Below are 24,391 nucleotides of genomic sequence, written 5' to 3' on the forward strand. Positions count from 1 at the left end.
ATTCTTTGGGTTGTCTTTCACTTTCTTGATGGTATCTTTCAAAGCATAACAGCTTTTTATTTTAATGAGGTCCAATTTATTTTTCTCATTGATGTGGTTTGTGCTTTTGGTGACATATCTAAGAATCCATTACCTAATCCAAGGTCATGAAGGTTTACTCCTATGATTTTTTTCTAAAAGTTTTGTGGTTTTAGCTCTCATATTTAGGCCTTTGATTCATTTTGAGGTTTTTTTTTTTTTGGTGGTACGCGGGCCTCTTACTGTTGTGGCCTGTCCCATTGCGGAGCACAGGCTCCGGACGCACAGGCCCAGCGGCCATGGCTCACGGGCCTAGCCGCTCTGCGGCATGTGGGATCTTCCCGGACCGGGGCACAAACCTGTGTCCCCTGCATTGGCAGGCGGACTGTCAACCACTGCGCCACCAGGGAAGCCCCATTTTGAGTTAATTTTTGAGTATGATGTGAAGAACGGGTCCACCTTCATTCTTTAGCATGTGGATATCCAGTTGTCCTATCCTTTTTATCCCTATTGGTTGGAAAGACTATTCTTCTCTCCATTTAGTTGTCTTGGCTCCGAGGTGTAGAACGTTTTTTATGTTTGTTGTTTATTTGTTTTGTGAGGTATCTGTACATTTTCTTTTTGCCCAACTTTTTAATGGAGTAGTATCTTTTTTATCCCCCCCCCCGAGTTCTTTATATAATAAAAAGTGCCACAACCTTTCTGGAAAACAATTTAGCAACGTATATAAGGAGCTTTAATAATGGCCCTATCTTTTGACACTGTTTCCACTTCCCAAAAACAACCATTTTCCGTGTTTTTCACTTTTTAAATTTTGCTGTTTTTCTTTATGTTAAGTTTTTCTTACTGTCATACTAAAAGTATTTTTTCCTAGTATTTTTATCCATTTTAATCTACTTTATTCACTTTAATTCACCTGGAATTTATTTTGTATTTTAAGATGATACAAGGATCAAAGATTGCCGCCACAGCCGTCCAGTTTAAAATACCACCTGTATAATACACTAATTTTATATGTACATGTATCTTTTTCTAGACTTATGTAAAGAAATCTATAGCTTTATAGTTTTGGTATCTGGCAGGATAGATTCCTCCTTCATTCTTACTGTTTTTCAAAATTTTCTTGGCTATTGCAAAAATAAATTTGCATAAAATTATAAATTACTTTGGGGGGAATATGCAGGTTTTGTTCTATATGTTTAAAGGGAGGTTCTTGTCTAAGCGCTTTTTTTCCATTCTCCATGCCCGCCTGGACAGTGGGGACTGAGCAGGGAAGTTGGTAGAGTCTGAAGGCTGCTTCTGACAGATTTCTGCAGGAGTTCATACACCTCTTCTGTCTTGTTGAACACCAGTCTGAGAGAGGAGGAACTTAAATGCACCCTGAGTTTGTAAGCACTTTGCAAACTGGAATAGCCTTGAGCAAGTACGTGGAGTTATATGGGGAAGGCCAAACACAGGGACACGAGACATGTCTTCTCTTCCATTTTGCTGCAGACTCATCTTCACCATCCATTATGTATTTTGAGACACATGTAAGCAGTGTGTAGAGCTTATTAAGCATCTACAGATAGACAAAGTAGAGACCAGGGTTTGAATGTGCTGTATAGTTTCCAGCCATGCTATTTCTACATGTTGAGGTTTCAGTATACTGTCACGTATAGCTCAAAATATGCTATATTAAGAACATCCCAGATGAGAAGCAATGTGTTAATCTTTAATAACTTTAAAAAGTCTTTTTTTTTTTTTTTTGTGGTACGCGAGATTCTCACTGTTGTGGCCTCTCCTGTTGCGGAGTACAGGCTCCGGACGCACAGGCTCAGCGCCCATGGCTCACGGGCCTAGCCGCTTCTCAGCATGTGGGATCTTCCCAGACCGGGGCACGAACCCATGTCCCCTGCATCGGCAGGCGGACTCTCAACCACTGCGTCACCAGGGAAGCCCCTAAAAAGTCTTTTATAATTTAATCATAAGGTTGAGATTTTTATCAGATTTTTGTATGATATATATTTTTTTGTATGTAGCATTTCTGTATTTTAAGAAATGGGAGGAGGACAACTGGCTGGATTCTTCAAGTCAGTGCCATGAGAAAATGGGGGAGGGTGGCAGGAGATGAAGAACTTTAAAGACAATAACCAGATGTAGGGTTTGGGTCTGAATTGGGTCTTGATTTGTGCAGACCAGCTCTAAAGGACATTTTGGGGGCAAGTAGAGAAATTTATATAGGGACTAGATATTAGCAGATATTAAAGAATCCTTCATTTTGGGCTTCCCTGCTGGCACAGTGGTTAAGAATCCGCCTGCCAACGCAGGGGACATGGGTTCGAGCCCTGGTCCGGGAAGATCCTACATGACGCAGAGCAGCTAAGCCCATGTGCCACAACTACTGAGCCTGTGCTCTAGAGCCCGCGAACCACAACTGCTGAGCCTGAGTGCCACAACTACTGAAGCCCACGCGCCTAGAGCCCATGCTCCGCAACTAGAGAAGCCACAGCAATGAGGAGCCCGCGCACCACAATGAAGAGACCCCGCTCGCTGCAACTAGAGAAAGCCCAGGCACAGCAACGAAGACCCAACACAGCCAAAAATAAAAACAAATAAATAAATAAATTTATTTTTAAAAAAAAAAGAATCCTTCTTTTGTTAGATGTGATAATGGTATCCTTTCCTCTCTATTTTTCCATACGTTTGAAATTTTTATAAATGCAGAAGAGACCTAAACAAGGATCATCTTATATTTCTCATATTCTTCTATTCCTATTGATTTCCGCTTGGACTTTCTAGTCCATGGGAATAAGTTGATCAGTTCTGAAACATTTAACATTGATACTGAATGCTGCTGGGGGCATAGTCACAGGCTATTGGAGCTTTATTTTAAAGTACCAGAAAAAAAGGAGAGGGTACAGTTTATGCCCAGTCATGGGAGATTGGATAAACAAGTGTATAGCCACATGTTCACTAAACATCATACTACAACTGAATGGTATGGGACAGAACCTGGAGTAAATACGAAGCCAGATGGTTCATGCATACACATGTGCATAGGAAAAAAGACTGGAAGAAGAAAAACCTGTCTATGCTTCAGTAGTGGACTCCTGGCTGTCAGGATTTCACATGTTAATTATTTCCTTAGTTCTTTTGCTTTCCACATTTTCTACCGGGTGCATATATTGCTTGTATAATCAGGGAAAAAACAGACATAAGGAAAAGAGGCTGTTTTCTCTACCAGTCAGGAAGCTCGACCTCTCAGCTTGAACTTTGTTTTTGCTTTGGATCCTGGTTAGGCTTCCAGGGGTTGTGCTCCTGAGCAAAGCCAGGCGGTTTTTCTACACACTTATTTTCTGAGTTCTCATCACGATAAAACCAAAGCAGAAAACCCTGTAACTTTTTAAAAATGAGCTTTGGTTCATTAAGAAATATTTTTATACTTGGTTTTCCCCTAATTGCAGGTGTATAGTTTTGATTCTTAATTTGGAAAATCAGAGTGGTGGTGTACTTCATGGGAGGCACTGAGTGTTGTGAAATCAGGCGAGGAGTGTGAATGTCAGAGCAGAAGATAGAAATCCCTGAACTATGGATTATATTGTTGCATATTAGGAACATTACATTTCTCTGATTTCACAAGTTTCTTTAGTAAATTTGTGTGAAGAATGTTGGTAGTTGGTAAAGAGTAAGAAGGTGGTCTCCACAGGTCACCTTTTCCATTTTCTTTGCAGTTAAGAGATATGGTTGGTCTGGCCTATTACTTTGAAAGGCTGAGAGCAGCTAAACTCTGTTTTTGAATCTTTAGCAGATCATCTAATACTTTTAGAAAAAATATTGTCAGATGTCTGCGTAGAAATTTTAATGGAAGGCAAAGCATTTCATAAGCATTAACAGTTGTACTGGGTGGTTGTATTCAAGATAAGTGCTGTCTTATTCTTTTTTTAAAAAATTTATTTATTTATTTATTTTTTGGCTGCGTTGGGTCTTCATTGCTGCGCATGGGCTTTCTCTAGTTGTGGCAAGCGGGGGCTACTCTTCATTGCGGTGTGCAGGCTTCTCATTGTGGTGGCTTCTCTTGTTGTGGAGCACGGGCTCTAGGTGCTCGGGCTTCAGTAGTTGCAGCACATGGGCTCAGTAGTTGCAGCGCACAGGCTCTAGGGCGCAGGGGCTTCAGTAGTTGTGGCATACAGGCTCAGTAGTTGTGGCTTGCAGGCTGTAGAGTGCAGGCTCAGTAGTTGTGGCGTACAGGCTTAGTTGCTCCATGGCACATGGAATCTTCCCGGACCAGGGATCGAACCTGTGTCCCCTGCATTATCAGGCAGATTCTCAACCACTGTGCCACCCGGGAAGTCCTGTCTTATTCTTTTAGGAGTGCTGCAAGTATTGTTCCTCTGGTCACAAGATTATGAAATCCAAAGGGTGGCTCTGATTCTTATGCTCCATCAGATATTCGCAGTGGGTTGTGATTGGTCAGGCCTTGACAATCTTTTTAATTAGGTTGAATCATATGAAATTGCCAGTGTTTGGTCATTTGGGCCTAGAGAAACAACAATTTCATATGGTTGAACCTAATATAGTAACAGCTTTTCATGCACTTGTATGTATTGTAGAGTGAATTGGGTTTTTGTTACTACAGTTTAGAATAAGCATCGCTTTCTTGCTCTCAGATGATCATACAAAAGTGAACTTTAACCAGCCTTGCTTCTGAGTTGGTTTATTTCTGTGCCTCTGGCTCTTCCTTAAAGTTGCCAATGAGCTAAAGAGAACCTCACCAGCTGCCTTCTCTCTGTGGCTGATACTATCCATCAGCTTTAACATTAGTTTGAAAAATAATTAATGAACGTGAATTGGAACTCTGAAAGCTTATTAAAATATTTTTATTTGTTTTATTTTAGTCTCAGATGCAAACATCAGTGGGAATTGGACCCACACAGGCAATTGCAACGGGCCCTACTGCAGATCCTGAAAAACGCAAACTGATACAGCAGCAGCTGGTTCTACTGCTTCACGCTCATAAATGTCAGAGGCGAGAACAAGCAAATGGAGAGGTTCGGGCCTGCTCTCTCCCACATTGTCGAACCATGAAAAATGTTTTGAATCACATGACACATTGTCAGGCTGGGAAAGCCTGTCAAGGTAAGTGCCATTTTCTGAAGCCCTGGGGGCAGAGCTTAGGATGAAATTTGCCTATTATTCTCAGGCACCTCTGTTGTTAATAAGGTTCCCACCACCAACGTCCCCACACGCCGACCAGTCAGATGCCTCTGGACACTTACCTGCTGAAGAGAAAGGCGATTTGGTTTTATGATATTCTGTGAACTTCTGCTGGCTGGGGCTGTGCCCTGCGTTTGTTCTTTTCTGCCTTCCTGTGTCACGGAAGACCTTTGTCCCTTCTTGACACTGTCTTTGTCATAACTGTCTAGATCACGGTTTTCTTTTGGACAGTGTAGCTCACACACATACACGCATGCACACGCCCTTCCCAGAACGTAGAGCATCTGTCTTGCAGTCGTTCTGTGTGCCCACACTGCCAGGGGCCCACTGCCTTGCTCCTCCACCTTTTCGTCTTGAGGCTCATTGGGATACTGGTGAAGTTGTCCTGGGTGACTGTGACGTGGGGAACTATGCACCGTATCATCCCTGCCACTCCTTCCTTCCCCTCCAGGAGGGGGACTCAGGCGAGTCACGTGCCCCTCCCCCCCCACCTGCTCTTCTATAGCAGACACCCCATTTCTCCTGAAGAGACTGCTTCTTACTAACAACTCTACTTCCCTTTAATCTTTATTCTGTTTCCTTCTCTTCAAACTTGTGCTCCTAAACCTTGGGGAGAGTCTGTCCCTGATCTCCCTCTTTCCCTTGTGACATTTGTGAGTCCCAGGTGTAACCCTGATCCTGATGGAAAAGCAGAGGAGGGTCATGCTAGACCTTTAGAAAGAAGTGACAGCACCTTCACATGGAAGCAAAAATAAAGACAGAGGGACCAGGCACAGCTGCCCTCTCAAGTACTTTGAGAACTGCCCAGCATCCCCTTCAGAGTCTCCACAGACCTCTCATTTGCTTCTGTCTATATTTCTTCAGCTATAGTATTTAGATGGTTTCATCCTTAAACATAATGTAAAATTTTTATTGTAAATAGTGACATCGCAGAATTATTATTTGTTCTGCCTTTCATTCCAGTTGTGCAGTATTTCAGGTCGAGTAGTTTTTGTTCTGTTTTTTGATTTGTGGGCTGAACCTTATTCACCATCATTCATAACATTGCTTCTATGGGAAGTTTTTGTTTGGAACTCTCAGTAGTTGACTTACAAACTTTTTGGAAAATAGCCTGTTTGTAAGTTGAGGACTGCCTGCACTGTGCTGTGGTTACACTTGTTACCATTTTTTTATGGAAGCTGGCATTATAATTTAGGTGTAATTGAAAGCGTGACGATTTGGATAGAAAAATAACATCTCGTTGTTTTTCTGGTCATAGTTGCCCATTGTGCATCTTCACGACAAATCATCTCTCATTGGAAGAACTGCACACGACATGACTGTCCTGTTTGCCTCCCTTTGAAAAATGCCAGTGACAAGCGAAACCAACAAAGTAAGTGAGCATTGGGGGTAGAGAAGCTTGGCGATGAGATGATAAGCTATTTCTAAAGAGAATACAGAGGAGTAGGTAGGAAGCAGGGCAGAAACTACTAACCGCAAAGTATAGTGGGAGCAGAGGTACCAAGGTGGAGACCTGAGGGTGAAGCTCAGCTTAGCGAGTAGGCAGGTCCTCCATGTGCTCAGTGACATGGTCGCTTTGGAATCCCCCCCACCCTCCACCCCCAGCACTAGAATTGGTCACAGCAGAGCAGTTAGTGCAAAAGAGGGGCGTCACTTTGTTTAGAGAGCCAAGAGCCAACATGATGACTCTTCATGTTTCTTGACAGATACTCAGGATCTGAGGATTTGAGTGTCATGTCACTATAATGGCGGCGACTTTGGGGTGAGGGGTGGAGTAGACTGGACACTTCTTTTGGAATTACTCTAAGTTTTGAGGACTCCGTTTTCTAGAAGAGTCGGGGGTCAGGGTAAAATCCCACGCGCAGATGTTTAGGAGGTTTTCCTCCTTGGAGATGCAGTTCCCAGATCTAGGTGCATAACTGACAGTTTATTCAGCACAAATTGAGAGTCTCTGCACCAGGACTGGCTGCATCCTGATCATTCCCATCATTTTTGTCATCTTTCCAGTCGATCTTTGTAGCCTTTAGCTGATCGGCTAAGCAGCGCCCTGCTTAGGAGGCCTGCGTGTGGCTCCCAGGGGCTCCCTGTAGGCATCAGAGCAGGGAAAGGATGAGCATCTCTCCCAAATTTTAAGTCCCTTCCTGTCATTTCCAAGGTGAAACTGTGGCCTTTGGGTGTGTCCCTCAGTTTGGGCAGATAGGCCGTGCCCTTGAATCTCGTGTCACCCCTTGGGCTGGAGCTGCTCCCCGTGACTCCAGCACCGTCGTCTTCATCTTCCTCCACCTCATCTGTGCCGTCTTGCCACCCTCCCCTGTTTGTCGTTATGTGTTCATTACTCTCATTCTTCTTGATCACCTGCCTCAGACGCCACTGCTGCCTGCAGAACATGTGCTGCTATTCTTTCTGGTTGTTTCCATGTGGCACAAGGAAAGATGGACAAGCACACTGTTCCTCAGAGCACTGTGCAGGCCACATGCTTTCCTCTCAACAAGCCCAGCTCCTTCCTTCCAAGAGGGTCCCTCACGAGCCTGCCCCACGTGGCTGGGTGTCCACGGCACAGGAGAGATGGTCCAGGGCCACAGGCCTGTCATCCTCCCTCCCTCCCTGCAGAAGCGGTCATACTAAGCTTCCTTTAAAAGTCACTTTCCTAAATCAGTTAAATTATACTTTGATTAACCAAAAATTGAATTAATACACAATTTTCCAGGACATCTCTTACATAAAGTGAAGATCTAGGAGTCTGGGTCTTCTAGAACCAGATATTTGGGACAGTAGTTCTAGTGGAATGCAGTCTGGTTTTCCTTCAAGTTAGTGTAAAACATTTTTTTTAACTAGTATGTTGTGATGGTTAGTTTCTTGTGTTTTAGGATGTATTTCAGTAATAGGTGTGTTTTGTTTTTTAAAATTAATTTATTTATTAATTTTGGCTGTGTTGGGTCTTCGTTTCTGTGCGAGAGCTTTCTCCAGTTGCGACGAGCGGGGGCCACTCTTCATTGCGGTGCATGGGCCTCTCACTGTTGCGGCCTCTCGTTGCGGAGCGCAGGCTCAGTAGTTGTGGCTCACGGGCCCAGTTGCTCCACAGCATGTGGGATCCTCCCAGACCAGGGCTCAAACCTGTGTCCCCTGCATTGGCAGGCAGACTCTCAACCACTGCGCCACCAGGGAAGCCCAATAGGCGTTTTAAGTGCCAGAATATTCATTTGTCGAGTTTGTGGTTGTACAGTATTAATTCCGTGAGTAATGAATTAAGACATTGTTCTTAACTTTTAATTTGGGGCTGTGGATTTTCTGAGCTCTTTTGGTTTTTAATATGTATTGCCATGACAATTGTAAAGATTTCTCTTTTTAAGAAACACTTTGTGTGGTTTTTGTTTAAAAAAAAGAAAAAGAAAAATGAATGTGGGTTTTTTTTTTTTAGACTCCTTATAACTGCCTGACTGTTGTGACAATTGATCCAGTGCGTGCTCTCAGAAGTGGTAAACCACAGTGTTTCTCCTAGTCATAATGTAAGGTGTTACCAGGGTGATTTTATAATATAAAGTCACGGAGAAGGTGTAGACTAACTTTGTGCAAGGTTTTGGCAAATTTTCATGAAAGAAATGAAAGTGCTTTCTTTTTTTTTGTTTGTTTTTGGTTTTTTACATGCTTCTCAAATTATGTTTCTGCTCTGAGTCTATTCCTTTGGCTCTAGCACTATAGTTTTGTGAGTACAAAGGACTTTGATAGGCTGAGTGAGAAAGTTGCAGCAATATCTTTTCTGTAAATGTTTGTTGCTGTTCCTCCTCTCCTGAAGCAAGTTGTGCTTATCATGTGTGAAACGGGGTTTAGGCAATAGAGAGGAACTGTGGATCTGACCCTCTAGCAGCTGAGAGTCAGCTCCACTGTTAGAATATATCCAGTTGACCCGTGAACAGCTCAGGGGTTAGGGGCACCAAACCTCTGCACAGTCAAATATCCACAGCCCGGGACTTCCCTGGTGGTCCAATGGGTAAGACTCTGCACTCTCAGTGAAGGGGGCCTGGGTTCGATTCCTGGTCAGGGAAGTAGATCCCACATGCGTGCAGCGACTAAGAGTTCACATGCCAAGACTAAGAAGTACGCATGCCGCAACTAAAAGATCCCACGCGTCACAGGTAATACCCAGCGCAGCATAAATCAGTCAGTCAAACCACGGCCTTCCCACTGCATTGGCAGTTTGGTTCCTCCGTGTCTTTGGTTCTGCATCTGCAGATGACAGTGTGTGGGTGTCATATTTGCTGTTGAAGAACATCTGTGTGTACGTGGACCTATGCTCTTCAAACCCATATTGTTTAAGGGTCAGCTGTACATTAAAAATGATGTGACGATGGCATCAGTCAGAGGAGTGAGGTAGAGGCAAGGCAGTATTATAAGCAGTCCTGGCAGGGAGGATCAGAGTGTGCTGGAGGGTGGGGCTGGGCAAAGCCCAATTTCAATAAAATAACAATGGAAGAGCATTCTAGACAGCACAGCTGATATGCCTGCAAGGGCACAGATCTGACTGGATTCAGAGGTTCCTATGCTATAGTAAGGTTTGTAGTGGGTGGTAAGGACCCCTGGGGACTGAGACACACCTGTGTCCACCAAGGCTGTGCTTTCCAGGCAGGTTTTCCCACAGATGCTCACCCTACCTGGTGCACACATCCTACTTATCTAACTTCTCTCACTGATGTCTTTATTGAGAGAACCTGCCAGAATCACCTGTGGAGCCTACACAGTGGTCATTGAAAGGAAACTCAGACCTCTTTGGCCTGTGTTGAGATTTTGTTTAATTTTTCCTTGAGTTGTTTTCAAGAGATTCTGCAATCACTGATCTTGAGTTATCCATCCCTTATAGAGATAATCAGATTTTATTGAATAATTAGGACTTTGCAAGGTATATACCTAATGTCAGTCCTGGCATCTGATTCCCAGTAAATTCCAGTACTGTACAGGGTGGCAACGGGGACAGGGGCTGTGGGAACACGTGACCGAATTCCCTATTTGAATTCATGTTGCCTCATCAGTGGGGTTATTGGTACTCAGCATGTGGTCCTCAGACCAACTGCACGGGCACCCCCAGGTTGAGTGTTAGAAATGCAGAAAATTGGACCTCATCCCAGACCTTCTGTGTTACTAGACTACATTTTAACAAATTCCCAGGTGATCGGGACATGCTGCTCTGAATGCCTTGAAGGGCAGAGTGTCTGTTCTGGAACTTTTGAGAAGGTGTGAGTTGTTCTCTGGGGGAAACCATGGGTTTCCCAACTCAGACCAGAAGGACTGTCAGAATGGGTGCCCCAGGGTCAGCCCCAGAGCCACACCAGCCCACTCACTGCCCAGGGCTGCCTGGGCCCTGGGCTGCACCTCGACGTGAGCCTCCACAGGGTCTCAGTCAGCAGTCCCCAGATCTGTGACTTGAATAGCTCTACTGGCTTGATGCTCACTATCTGGCCCTGCTGTGTGTTCCAGCTTTAGACCCCTCTGTGTGAAATGCATTCCTTCAGGGTGTTGAGTCTTCCTTAAAACGTGCCCTCATGACGCCTGCCTGGTGGTCAGCAAGCACTTGTGGGATGGCCGCCTGTTCCACCTGAGGGCTCCCCAGAGACCCTCAGCCACCTCTGACAGCCCTCACTCGGGTAGGGGCGGGGAGCAGAAGGGGGCATGGTAGCCTCTGGCTGTAGGGACAGAGCATTGGGCTTGTTTGCCCTGATTTAAGCACCAAACCTTCGCTGGTGATAGACTTCATCGGAATAGCTTTGTCCTTGCTCTTCTGTGAGACACAGGGTTGCCACTTCTGAGTCTTTGGCTTCTGAGGAAAACCTGCTGCGGGGCGTGCATTCTTGCTTGTTGGTGGCTGTGATGGGAGGCCTGGCCCTGGGGCTCAGGTGTTCCCCTTTGTCATTGTGCCCTGTGCTGTACACATGAAGATGCTGGAGAGGAAGGGGGGTCCTGGTGCACAGTGCATGTGAAGCCCTGTGCTGTGGGAGCAGCTCTGCAGAGACGTCTGCAGGTCTGAGTAAATTTCAGCTTGGCTTTTTCAGTGGAAATCTAAGTGATGACCAGGTAGTAGGTGGTTGCCTGCTCCATGGCATGTCCCCCACCAGCCTCACAAAGCTTTGGAGTTCAGTGTGTCCATTTTCATTGGATTTACAAATTGAGCACAGTTTTATTGAGAATGACTGGGGGGACTGGAACTTCTGGTGAATTGAATGTTGCAAAGCAGCAGTGTATAGCGTACATGGACCCTATCCGTGAGGCTTTGTGCTCACTGGGGAAGGACTGCCTTGAAAAGTGGTGGGTGAGTCCTGGGCAGAGCCAACTATGAAACTTGGCCTTTTATTTCCTAAGTCATGGGCTCCTGGTATAGCTGCAACAGAAGGGGAATGGTGGGTCAGTGGAGGGGTTGGGGGTGTTTTGATGTAGCAGGAATGCCGACTGATACTCAAGGGAGAGGAACCCACACTGTATTGAGATGTATTGAGACACTGTGTGATGTGATAGTCTAAGGATTGATTGTGTATGAAACATAGCATTGAGCTCTAAGAAAGAAAATGATGTAAAAATCGTAAAAAGAACAGGAGGTTTTGACATTTAAAGAGGTAAATGGGAATTCCCTGGTGGTCCAGTGGTTAGGAGTCTGCACTTTCACTGTGGGGGCCCAGGTTCGATCCCCCCCAGTCAGGGAACTGATATTGCACAAGCCTTGCAGCATGGCCAAAAGAAAAAGGTGGGGGGGCAAACATCAGTACAGCAGGCTGTATTCTCAGTGATACCAGATAAATGAAGCCTTGCTGTTTTAGCACTCCTTTCATTTTTGTTCGGCCCTAAAGCCCTCAGTGCTGGGAGGGCACCTGTTACACTGCCGCAGCTCACCTGCACCTCGTTTCCCTGTGCTGGGCACCACAACATGGGAGGAATCCAGATGCGTCGCACACTGGTCCACCCTTTAGGGAACGTGCAGGGAAGAGGAGATGAGCACCATTGAATCTGATATGGGGTCCAGAGCTGCGGCCTTACATTTGTCAGTATTATCAGATAAATTTGTTGCTCTCCCATCAGACCCTCTGCTCTGTGTGCGTATCCCGGAGCCTCGCAGAGTCCCCAACATCCAGTCTGCACGCAGTCTGTGCAGCAAGTTGAGTGAATAAGTGAGCGAGAGAGTGCAGGAAGCTCAGATGCCCAAAGAGAAGCAGAGGCCCAGGAGACGCTGGGGGAATTCAGGGAAGACTTAACTGCTGCCCAAGACACCAGCAGGATGTTCACGGAGAGCTAGAGCATCTAGCGCTTTTACCCCTTTCAATCAGCTGTCACCCCCATAGGAAATGCCTGTGTTCCCTTACTCTTATGAGATAATTTGTGTTATCTCATAGCAGCATTTGGACTCAAATTGGGCCATGCGTATATGTTAGAGACGCTTTTTGTTTGTATTTTGTTTTCCTTTGTCTCTAAATTGTTAGAAATGTCAATTACCAAATGCTTGCTTGTCTTCGGATAGATGTGTTTTCTTTTAAAATAAAAAATATAGTAATGTTTACATTTAGGACATAAATGTAACACAAACAAAAAATGCATTGACCTTGTCAGCAGCTTCCACGAGACATGCTGGCTGCCCCATAAGTGGCCTTGGGTTTGGGAATGGCATTTGTCCTAGGATGTGGAATTTTGGCTAAAAGGATGGCATTTGGGGAAGTGTGGACACGAATGGATAATAGTAGGAAGAAGTGGTCGCTAATGCATCTTCACCCAGAAACGGAAGGCCACGTACACCTTGTTTCTTTAAATTCCTCTCCCTCCACAACTGATCAACATGTGTATCAACGTAGTCTGTGTCTATTCTTTCTTATACCACAAGGTGATAGAAAAATAAGTCATCCTACCATTATCACTTTCCTTTTTACATCATAGTTCTTTTAGAAAATTTAGCATGTCAGTTTCAAGAGTACAGTGTCATGTGTTTAAAGTTTTGTGGAGTATTAGCTGTTAGGAAAAAAACACTTTTATAAGGTATTATACATGACTTATTTCAGCTACATGCTTGTCATAAAGTGTACCTTGGGAACTGATTTTCATTTATAATAACGAGGTGCTTGGTGTGTGTAATTGTGTCTAATGAGCATTAATGAGTTTGAGATCTGAATATCCTTATTAGAAAAATTAATAGTATGGAATGTGTAATTATCAAGTTTTGGGTTTTTTTTTAACACATTTCGGTTTAATTAAGTTACTCTGATAAGTATTTGAGTTGTTTATGTTATAGTTGCACTGATGGTAATGTGAGAATATTGTTATTACACATAAGGTAATTGAATTTTAAAGAAAGGCTTTGTGATAGTGTTTTTTAATGTATCAGAGAGCATATGTTATAGTATCAGTTTTATAAGCTGCTGTTTATGACATGACTATAAAGCTTTGGGAAGTTGGAAAGAAAGGAGCTCTTAAGAATAAGAATAAATGGTATGACATAAAACTTCTGCCATATATTGAGTGCTCAGCAAAGGAGGACATTTGGATGGATGGATGGATGGGCAGACGGATGGATGGATGGATGGGCAGACGGACGGATGGATGTTTGGGGCCATCTCTGTTAACTTTGAAGCCCTTGGGAATGGGACTCTTTATGTTGCCACAGATTTTTCCTTTAGTCTCCGGGGATCAGGCAGGAAGAAGGGTAGCTGGAGAGAACACCCTGCGAGCCAGCCGCAGGCCAGGCCAGGCCATGGGAGCCGAGGTTGGCTGCCGAGGCTGAGCATCTTGACACTCAGTTCTGAGTATCAGCGGTGCTGAGGGGACACCAAGCCTCGGTCCATCACTCATTTCAGCTAGATAGTCACTCTGTCAAGTACAGCATTTCTCGAACAGCTTCACATAGCAGAGAGCTCAGCATGGTGTCCTCCTGCATAGGAAACTCGTAGGAGAGAAAGGTGTGGTGTTACCTGGTCACTGTACGCCGCAGTTTCAAGGAAGTGCACTTTTGTTTTTTGGAAGGTCACGTCATAGATCTCAAGTTATTAATAAGCAACAAAACTGACCAACTGGGTATCACCTCTGTTCCTTCTGTTAATCCTTCTGTACCTATGCAGGTGAGGAGTAAAGGACTTGGGAGAGCGACAGCAGGAGGGGGCTCCTTAGGTCATCTCAGTGGTGGCTGATGACCCCCAAAGAATCCGAAACTTTCTGTTGTTACACGTTTTCTATTTCCCCAGAATCGACTTCTTATGAGTCTCTAGATTTAATACATGAGGACTTTGATTAGGTAATCACTGACTTTGTGGTCTGTTGTTTTCTAACATAGAAGCTTGAATTTTTCTTCAGCTTTTTGCTCTTCAACTACTGCTGTGCAGAATAGATGAATAGAATGGGATCCTTCTCTCTGCACAGTTCCTTTCTTGGTAGCCTTGTTCCAGTGTTTCGTGACATACATAGGTGGTCTTCTGATAAAATTTTACTTGCTTTTCAGTAGTTTTTAAATCATTTGTGGACTTCTCCCTTTTACTTATCTTTTTTGTTTGTCTGTTTGTTGTTATAGCCATCCTGGGGTCTCCAGCTAGTGGAATTCAAAACACAATTGGTTCTGTTGGCACAGGCCAACAGAATGCCACTTCTTTAAGTAACCCAAATCCCATAGACCCCAGCTCCATGCAACGAGCGTATGCTGCTCTTGGACTCCCCTACCTGAACCAGCCCCAGACGCAGCTGCAGCCTCAGGTTCCTGGCCAGCAACCAGCACAGCCTCAAACTCACCAGCAGATGAGGACTCTCAACCCCTTGGGTAGGTGAAAGAACTCTCAAGAATTTCTTTGTCCACATGCAGCATTGGGAATGACAAGTCTTCCTGGAACCCAAGGCTGTTTTCAGTTACTGTTTTTACTTTAAATTCAAGTTAATATATGTATATATATTATGGTGATGGTATCTTTTAAATGATTGAAATAAAAAACTTCCAGGAAAAGGCTAAAGTGTAGGGTGCACAGAAGATGTTACAGGCTTGTAAAATGAATAGCATTTGCAAATGAACCAATATTTTTGTTGCTCCTGTCTGGACAGTTTTCATAAGGGCATTTCTTATGGCCCAGAATACAGAATCTCACAAGTTAGAATTAGGGTTGTACCACTTGCACTGACTCGGAGTAGACCATTTATTTGACAAAGAACCTGAAGGTGGGTACAGCTTTTAGCACGTCTTGGTTATGGGCTACCTCATGGCTGGAGGTGACCAGCCTGGACATGGGGAGGTTAACAGGAATCTCAGAAAATCTCTTCTGTCTCAGACTTCTCCATGGATTAGTGTTTCCTAGTGTCATCTCAACCCATTAATTGCCAGTGTTTCATCATTCAGTCACATCTCTCCACAGTTTTTGCAATCTCTGCATAGTGTCTCCTTAATGTTTCTCTTCAAATTGGCATAGTCCTTTTAAACTCAGACTTAAGCCAAACAGTTATGTCAGCAAGTTAAATCAAGGTTGTTGTGCTAGTTTTTTTCTTTTCCTAATAAAATATTTTAACCTTAAAAATGTCCAGTTAAAGACATCTCATCTGTTGCGTTTTGGGGAATAATCACCCTAATGCATCTCTAACTCCTGCTGGCTAGGAGACTGGGTTGGAGCCCTGAAACCTGCATTATAATCTAACTCTACTCCTACTGGTGATATAATCTGGAACAAGACTATTAACTTCTCTGTATCTCACCTTTTTCTTACTTTAGAATGAATACTGTAGATAAGTTGACCTTTTATCTTCTTCACCTGCACTTAAATTTCTATGATTTTTACCTTCTGATATGCAAAAAAAAAAAAGATGATGAGCATGTATGTGACAGGTTAGCTTACTTGTTTAGGTCATGATATTAATGAAGCCAGAATCAAAATCTGAATCTGCAGATGGATCATTTCTGGTTTTTTTCTGCAGCCACAGAGCACTCATGATGCCAGCCAGCCTCCATAGAAATGCCTTTCTTTAGTTACAAAGTGCAGTGGGAAGGAGACTGCAACTGAATTATTAAACCTGATCACCATTGTTGAAAATATAACTCCCAGAGTTCCTGCCATAGCGTTTATTATTATAACTTATAAGAATCATTTATTTATATGTGATTTTTTTTTTTATCTGTTATCAGGACTTTAAAGTGTATATTATAGTTCAGGAGTTGGTTGATTTCTTTTCTTTCTTTCTTTCAAGGAAATAACCCAATGAACATTCCAGCAGGAGGAATAACAACAGATCAGCAGCCACCAAACTTGATTTCAGAATCAGCTCTTCCAACTTCCCTTGGGGCCACAAAGTAAGACCCGTGTTTCATTTGGCTCCGATCTGAGTGACAGTTGCGTGTGAAAGTGGGCTGGTAACCACGGGAAGCTCTTGATTCTTTCTAAATGTGTGATGCTCGCCCTTCCTTCCTTCCTTCCTTCCCTCCTTCCTTCCTACCCTCCTTCCTTCCTTCCTTCCTTCCTTCCTTCCTTCCTTCCTTCCTTCCTCCCTCCCTCCCTCCCTCCCTCCCTCCCTCCCTCCCTCCCTCCCTCCCTCCCTCCCTCCCTCCAATACAGTTTAAAGTTCCATATGGTTGACGAACCTTAGTTGGATAAATCTTACTCTTTCCTTAGCCCACTGATCAATGACGGCTCAAACTCTGGAAACATTGGAACCCTCAGCACTATATCCACAGCAGCACCTCCTTCCAGCACTGGCGTTCGGAAAGGCTGGCACGAACATGTCACTCAGGACCTGCGGAGCCATCTAGTGCATAAACTGTATGTGGCCACCTCGCCCATTATTCACATGTGATGGAAACATTTTGTGACTGATGGCGATGTGACAGTTTTGCAGTTTCATCGATGTCTGATTTAATTCCTAAGTGTTCTCTTGGGCCCCAGGTGATTGTACCCTAGCAGCTGAAGGGGGTCACATGCTTGTTTAGGGAGGCCAGAGAATCCCAGACGCTGCATCCCCAGTGGGTCCTACAGAGGGACATGAACTGTGACCCATGTTGCAGGGGGCCAGACCTGTTTTCTAAGCTCTGGGATGCACCAGGGACGTGGGATCAGCTCAGAAGCTTAGCCTTATTTTGTGGCTCAAGGTTATACTTGTGGAGACCCCTGAGAATTGGAGGAATTTGGGCCTAGTAAATACAGATGGCATGACACTACCATCATACAGTTTAACATACAGGAAATTAATAGTTAACTTTCTCCAGCTATTTAAGTTAAATTGAAGGTGAGGTTAACTTGATTCCCTTGGAGATTTGTTTTCTCCTTCATTATTTTAATCAAAAGTTTTTATAATAAGTAGTTAAAAATTAGCAATTCAAAATGAGAATTTTGAGTGGTCCAGCACTTATCGTTAATAGCAAAATATGGGTGTGTTTGACTTGTAGATAAATTGACAGGTCATTATTGTCTCCAGAGAGCGACTTCATTTGTGTATTCATGAACTAGGCGAGAGAGATTGGGGGTTTCTATCAGCAGTGTATTGCGCCCATAGGTAGACGATTGTTTCTTCTCTTTCCGTGTCACATAGACAGACATTGTATTGAAAGTAGATTGAGAGTGTGTGTTGTCTTTTCAGTGTCCAAGCCATCTTCCCAACACCTGACCCTGCAGCCCTGAAGGATCGCCGCATGGAGAACCTGGTGGCCTACGCTAAGAAAGTGGAAGGGGACATGTATGAGTCTGCCAACAGCAGGGTAGGTTGCCATTTGTGTTCTAGCCACGCACAGCACCTATGGGAGCTGTAACTGCATCTGCCTGCCTTATTGTCTGGAAGTGGGGACATCTGTTAGTCTGGTAGACTCATCACTTGAGGGCACTGACCAGGGAAACTTCCCAGTTAAGACATGAGGTCCCTGTACAACTCTCTTGTTCTGTAACTACAGAGTACAGATGTCTCCGCTACAGCGGTAAATGAGGTATATAAATTTTTTTTAATCCGTGGGTGTACTTTATAGCGGCAGTGTTCACAGCGCTTGTCCGTGTTATTGCCAGTGTCAGTGAGTGTCCAAGAAGAGGTTCAGCTGTGGAATGAATGTAATGAGCACTCAGTACCTCCTATCTGATAACTCCTGTAACATCACTGGGCACTGGTTTATCAGAAGTGCTGAATGCTTACATGTGCCAATGTACTTAATTTAAAGTTCATTAGTTTGTTAGAACATACAAAACCAGATCATTTGTTTTTTTTACAAATAACTAGTATTGAATGTTACTGCTTTTTAGGATGAGTACTATCACTTACTAGCAGAGAAAATCTACAAGATACAAAAAGAACTAGAAGAAAAACGGAGATCGCGTTTACACAAACAAGGCATCTTGGGTAACCAGCCAGCCTTACCAGCCCCCGGGACACAGCCTCCTGGGATACCACAGGCACAGCCTGTGAGACCTCCAAGTAAGGACTTCATTTCCAGCCCTTAGTCTGTTTCCTTGTTTTTCCTTCTGCGTTTGGTGTGTATTTCTAAGCATATAGAATTATATTCTCCGGAAGCCTATGCTGTGAAAACTGTGTGGTAGTGGCTGTGACCTTCTGCAGTGGCCTGTGTTTAGACATTGAGTCTCTCTCATGGAAAGGCGGGTGTGCTGGCATCAGAATGCACAGCACTTTTGGACCTGGTTTTCTCTTTAAGTTTGAAAGATTATTTTATTAAGTTAAAAATTTTTTTAAAATTATTTATTTTATTTTTGGCTGCAGAGTTGCGGCACACGGAATCTTCGTTGGGATCTTCATTGTAGCATGCGGGATCCTCTGCTGTAGTGTGTGGGCTCCTTGTTGCAGCGCGCGAGCTTCTCTCTAGTTGTGGTGCGTGGGCTCTCTAGTTGTGGCCCGCGTGTTCAGTAGTTGCAGCGCGCGGGCTTAGTTGCCCTCCAGCGTGTGGAAACTTAGTTCCCCAACCGAGGATCGAACCTGCGTCCCGTCCCCTGCGTTGGAAGGTGGATTCTTAACCACTGGACCACCAGGGAAGTCCCAAGGATTATTTTAAATAACCCATTTTTTTTTCCTGCCATTATAGATGGGCCCATGCCTCTGCCAGTGAATCGCATGCAGGTTTCTCAAGGTATTTAACTATTGTTGTGAATCATATTTTGGTTTAACATTCTACATCCACAGAGTTCATTGGTTTGTCCTCTTCCCTCTGTATTTCTTTGTAGCTCCTCCTCTTATTCCTTCCATTCCTTTTTGCTGATGAGCAGAGTTCATGTCCACAGGTAGTATGAATATCTGTTGCATTTGAAAGTTTGGAGGTCATAGGAAAGCTCTCCAAGGAGATCAGAAGTAGGAGTTAACTTTTTTTTTTTTTTTTTGCGGTATGCGGGCCTCTCACTGTTGTGGCCTCTCCCGTTGCGGAGCACAGACTCCGGACACACAGGCTCAGCGGCCATGGCTCACGGGCCCGGCCGCTCCGCGGCATGTGGGATCTTCCCAGACCAGGGCACAAACCCGTGTCCCCTGCATCGGCAGGCAGACTCTCAACCACTGCGCCACCGGGAAGCCCTTTTTTTTTTTTTTTTTTGATGGGCAAGAGAAGACATTATTCTTAGGAAGAGTCTCCAAAAACAAGCATTATATTGGAGGTGAGGGAAAGAAACATTTCAGAACATTTCTGAGCATCAAGCCCATCCTGGGGCAGGAGCACTGTGGGTGGGGGGTGTAAGGTGAGGAAAGTGGGGGCTGCTCTGGGCCCTGTGAGCACAGGTGCCATGCCTGCTTGCAGCTGGCCGAGGAGGGTTTGTGCTCAGAGAACCCTCATCAAGCTGCGCTACTGGCAGTCTTTTTATTGGTGGTTGTTGAAGCAGTGATTTTAGTTTGGGAGTTTGGGGGTGAGGGTCATTTCAAAGCTTTTATGGCTCTTGTCAAATTGAGACTTGAACAGTAGGATGTTTTTACAGGTTGTGAAATAAGGTGGTGACACTATCCAGAAGATTCCAAAGCAAGGCCTTGCTGCTGTGTGTAGAGTAGTTCAAGAGGGGAGAAGAGGTCATTTTAAAAGCCGTGGTGATCGTACTGCGTACTGAAAAAGACCTGGTAGATAAACTGATGTGGAGGAAACTTTTCAGGGACTTGTTTAGGTGGACTAGATATGAAGGGTGAAAGAAATCACAAAGTCAGAGAAATGGAGCCTTAGGAAAGTGGCTGAGTGCTGTGTTGGAGATGACTTGGAAGACTCTGCTGCTTTGGGATCTGAGGAGGTGGCTGTTGAGCAGAGTGGAAGGCGTTTTCTAGGGACGTGCTCGCACGCCCCGCTTACCGACCTGTCTGGGTCTGTAAAGAGGGACTTTTTATGGTGCCATTTCTTCGTACATCTTTTATTTAATAAAATCTTCTCTTGTTAATAAAATCCTCAAGGAGAGTGGGACACTTTTGTATTATAAGCTTCCTGGAAAGTCCTGGGCCTGTGCTGGTTACTTAGGGTGACATTTCTTGGTGGTGCTGAAGGAGGCACATGTTATTTGACGGCCTCTCATGCTACACAGTGTTAAGGCAGCGCCTCAAGGATTCTGTTAAATGCCAGCGTCGGGCCTAAGACTTATTGAACCAGCATTTATGTTGAGCTCAGAGTTTACAGAGTATTGTGGGAAATTACAAAGAGAGAGACTCGTGGTCTGGAGCTGCATGGCAGCTAGTGAGGTGTCATTCATTCTGTGGCACCTCTGGAAAGGCCAAGGTAGCTGTGAAAGTGAGATCTTTCCAGTGTATGGAGAGGAGGCTGAGGTTGAGAACTGCCAGCTCTTGGGCACTTTCTAAATGCTTAATGTGCTTGCAAAACTAAAACCATGTTTTGAGTCTTACCCCAGATTCCAACAATAAATGTAAACCCAGCCAAAGGGCTGGGAGGCCTGGAGTGATGGGAACAGGCTTCCTGCAGGAGAGGAGATGGGAGTCAGGTGCTCCAGAAGGCTCTGAGGGGTTGGCTCAGACGGGTGCCCTGGCCTTAGCTGACCTCCTCCATAGATGGTGGGAGCGCCTTCCCACGCTCCCCCCATCTACTTTGTCGCTTGGATGCTTCGGTGCCGAGCGTTGCCCCGGCCTTGTGTACTCATGGCTTACCTGACTTTCTGCCTTCCTGTGCTCATGCTGCCCTGCCACCCACCCCATCCTATCACCCTCACCACCACTGCATTGGTGCCATCTTCTTTGGATATGAACAGTCTATTATTTAGCCATCTTTTCTGATTAACTGAGTGCTTTCCTTTCAGTTGTATATGTTGTGTGTGTGTTCCATCTTATTTGGCTTAGAGTTTTATTTGGTGAGTTGTCATTGTGTTTTCCTGTGAGTGATTTTCCTAATGAACCGTTGTGGGTACATTTACAGGGATGAATTCATTTAACCCAATATCCTTGGGGAATGTACAGTTGCCACAAGCTCCCATGGGACCTCGTGCATCGTCCCCCATGAACCACTCTGTCCCGATGAACAGCATGGGCTCCGTTCCAGGGGTAAGTGCTTTTTCTATTTGCCTCAGCTGTGCTGAGAAGGCCTTGCTCGAATAAGGAAAATTCTCTCAGCAGGAAACTTGTAGATCGTCTGGAAATCCTGTGGTACTTGTTCCTTTGGATTTGGCTTATGCTTTATTTCCTTCATATTTCTCTTTCTCTCTCTCTCTCTCTCTCTCTCTGTCCTTATTACTACAAGAATTATTTGACCTTACTTATTTTTATTGAAATGACAAATCATAGGCACCTGTGACTTTGTTGGAAGATGGGGTTGGCAGCCTCAGATATGTGGCTGAGAGGGACTTGTCAGTGTCTGTTGACTGTCAGAACTTCCTCTCCTGCGGCTGCCTTCTAAACGCTTCAGAGAACTCATAAAAGGCATATTTTGAACTTTAAACTATAGCATACTATTGGTTTCTGTTCAGAGGGCAGTGTGAAGCTGGCTTATTAGAGACCTTGCCTGAAAAGCATGCAGAGTGCCTGGGAGCCAGAAGGTCTTAGTGAATGGTGGGTCCCTTCCTGCAAGGGAGGAGGATTTGAAGATTTCTGTCTCTTTCTAGTTTACCTTGAAGACTCAGGCCCTTGAAGCCCTCTGAACTCTCAGTAACGCTTATTGTCTTTTAGATGGCCATTTCTCCTTCCCGAATGCCTCAGCCTCCGAACATGATGGGTACACACGCCAACAACATGATGGCCCAGGCACCTGCCCAGAACCAGTTCCTGCCACAGAACCAGTTCCCGTCCTCCAGCGGGGCGCTGAACGTGAACAGCGTGGGCATGGGGCAGCCAGCGGCCCAGGCCAGCGTGTCACAGGTACTGTTCATGTTGGGGCTGTGAGCCACCTACAGTGATGTAGCCCCAGCTTCCCACTGACCTCAGCATGTCCTAGTTCACAGAAATTAGAATTCTAGACAAAACATTTCATGTGCTAGCATCTCTTGATTTTTTTTTTTCCCCGTTCTGTTCTGTTATTTTTACCTTGTTTGGAATTAGTCATACCATCTTGGGGTGAACTTCATACAAAAGTGGAATGGATTATGGTTTTTTGGTCTGTGTGCTTTTGTTTTGGTTTTAGGGTTTTTAGTTGTCATTTTCTTGGTTTTTGTTTGTGCATTGTAAATTCTGAGTTTCACGTGTGATCCTGAGAGACACTGGATTTTAAAGAGGGAGTGAGGAAAGGTCCCATGAGTTCACTCTTAATGATTTGGTCTTTGTATCTTGTTGTCTGTCTGAACTGCCCAGGTGAAGTCCGACTAACTGGATCATTTGAGTAGTTCTCTTCTTATTGAATGTGTTTTTAATTATTCAGTCTAATGCTGGTGAGAACTATTTTCCATTCATTTTACTGCCTTTTCCCCCCTTTTGTTAATTGCTAGAGTACACCAGATTGCTGCTGTATACAAATGTACATGTGTTTTTAAAACAGGCCAAGTCTTCCCCCAAAAGATAAAATTCATTATTTAATTTTTTTAACATGAAGTAACATTGAATAAAAGGCAGTGACTACATTAGATTCACTCACTAAATACTTATTAATTAATTCTTAATTTCCATAAATTTCGTTGCTCCAGACAGGGGCTGTCAGGTTTGTCCTGTAAATATTTTCAGCCTGGTGGGCCATGGGCTCTTTGTTTGAACTGCTCTGCTCCACTGTTGTGGTGCAAAGGCAGCGGTAGACATGTGCATTCACATATGAGTGAATGGGCAAAGCTGCCTGCCAGTAAAACTTTATTGACAGAAACCAGTAGCTAGATGGATTTAGCCATGGACTCTACATAGTTTGCAGATCCCTGCTCTAGACCAGTGATTCAGAATAGATTTTTAATTGGTCCACAAATAATTCTGAAACATGTCCCTAGTTGAGAACCACTGTACTGAAACATTTCAGTGTTTCCATAACTCATTTTTTAAAAAAAGACAAATACCTTTTCCAGTGGTCTAAGCTGTGGGTGGATATTATGGAGCACGAAGCTAGTAAGTGGAGTGTATATATGTTTGTTTAAGCCAGAGATTTCCACACTTTTGTAAATCAAAGCATGAGAAACAAGTGCACATTACTATAAGTGTGCAGATCGATGACGTTTTACAAATGGAACCTTCCCGTGCAGTCAGCAGACCTCATCAAGAAACCATGATTAGATTTTCATACATTTAAGTCTTTGAAGTCTTTTGCCACATTTTCAAATGGGGGAAATAATTTTAACATACTCTGTTCCATCTGTTAGGGACAGGTGCCTGGTGCTGCTCTTCCTAACCCTCTGAACATGCTTGGGCCCCAGGCCAGCCAGCTGCCTTGCCCACCAGTGACACAGTCACCGTTACACCAGACTCCACCTCCTGCTTCCACGGCCGCAGGCATGCCGTCTCTTCAGCATCCGGCGGCATCTGGGATGACTCCTCCCCAGCCAGCAGCTCCCACCCAGCCATCAACTCCTGTGTCGTCTTCCGGGCAGACTCCCACCCCGACTCCCGGCTCAGTGCCCAGTGCCAGCCAAACCCAGAGCACCCCTACAGTCCAGGCGGCAGCCCAGGCCCAGGTGACCCCACAGCCTCAGACCCCAGTCCAGCCTCCATCCGTGGCCACCCCTCAGTCGTCACAGCAGCAGCCGACACCTGTGCACACCCAGCCTCCTGGCACACCGGTGAGCCCCTCGGCCTGTCGTCTTCTGGCCAAGACTCTTAGATGAGAACTTGCCCATAAAAAATCTGTCATGAAGTCACTGCAAGTCTTGGTGCGGTTGCAAAAAGTATCTGTTTT

General features: G+C 44.7%; 1 protein-coding gene across 10 annotated transcripts in view; it reads left to right on the plus strand.

Moving 5' to 3' along the window:
- Positions 1 to 24,391, plus strand: part of CREBBP (CREB binding lysine acetyltransferase) — a 131,353-nt gene that overhangs the window by 71,868 nt on the left and 35,094 nt on the right. For 5 of the 10 annotated variants that reach the window (XM_089896245.1, XM_089896246.1, XM_089896240.1 and 2 more), the window contains 11 exons: positions 4,896 to 5,136; positions 6,473 to 6,586; positions 14,741 to 14,983; positions 16,390 to 16,492; positions 16,812 to 16,958; positions 17,773 to 17,890; positions 18,420 to 18,591; positions 19,211 to 19,255; positions 21,512 to 21,636; positions 22,258 to 22,446; positions 23,859 to 24,275. In XM_089896245.1, the coding sequence (XP_089752371.1) occupies positions 4,896 to 5,136; positions 6,473 to 6,586; positions 14,741 to 14,983; positions 16,390 to 16,492; positions 16,812 to 16,958; positions 17,773 to 17,890; positions 18,420 to 18,591; positions 19,211 to 19,255; positions 21,512 to 21,636; positions 22,258 to 22,446; positions 23,859 to 24,275 (1,914 nt within the window). The remainder of the gene's footprint in view (positions 1 to 4,895; positions 5,137 to 6,472; positions 6,587 to 14,740; positions 14,984 to 16,389; positions 16,493 to 16,811; positions 16,959 to 17,772; positions 17,891 to 18,419; positions 18,592 to 19,210; positions 19,256 to 21,511; positions 21,637 to 22,257; positions 22,447 to 23,858; positions 24,276 to 24,391) is intronic. The other 5 variants (XM_089896243.1, XM_089896244.1, XM_089896242.1 and 2 more) reach the window with 4 other exon arrangements.

Source organism: Delphinapterus leucas, chromosome 15, assembly GCF_059928025.1.
Source record: "Delphinapterus leucas isolate spDelLeu-1000000601 "Yukka" chromosome 15, BTC_Dleu_Yukka2, whole genome shotgun sequence".
In the NCBI taxonomy this organism is placed as follows: Eukaryota; Metazoa; Chordata; class Mammalia; order Artiodactyla; family Monodontidae; genus Delphinapterus; species Delphinapterus leucas.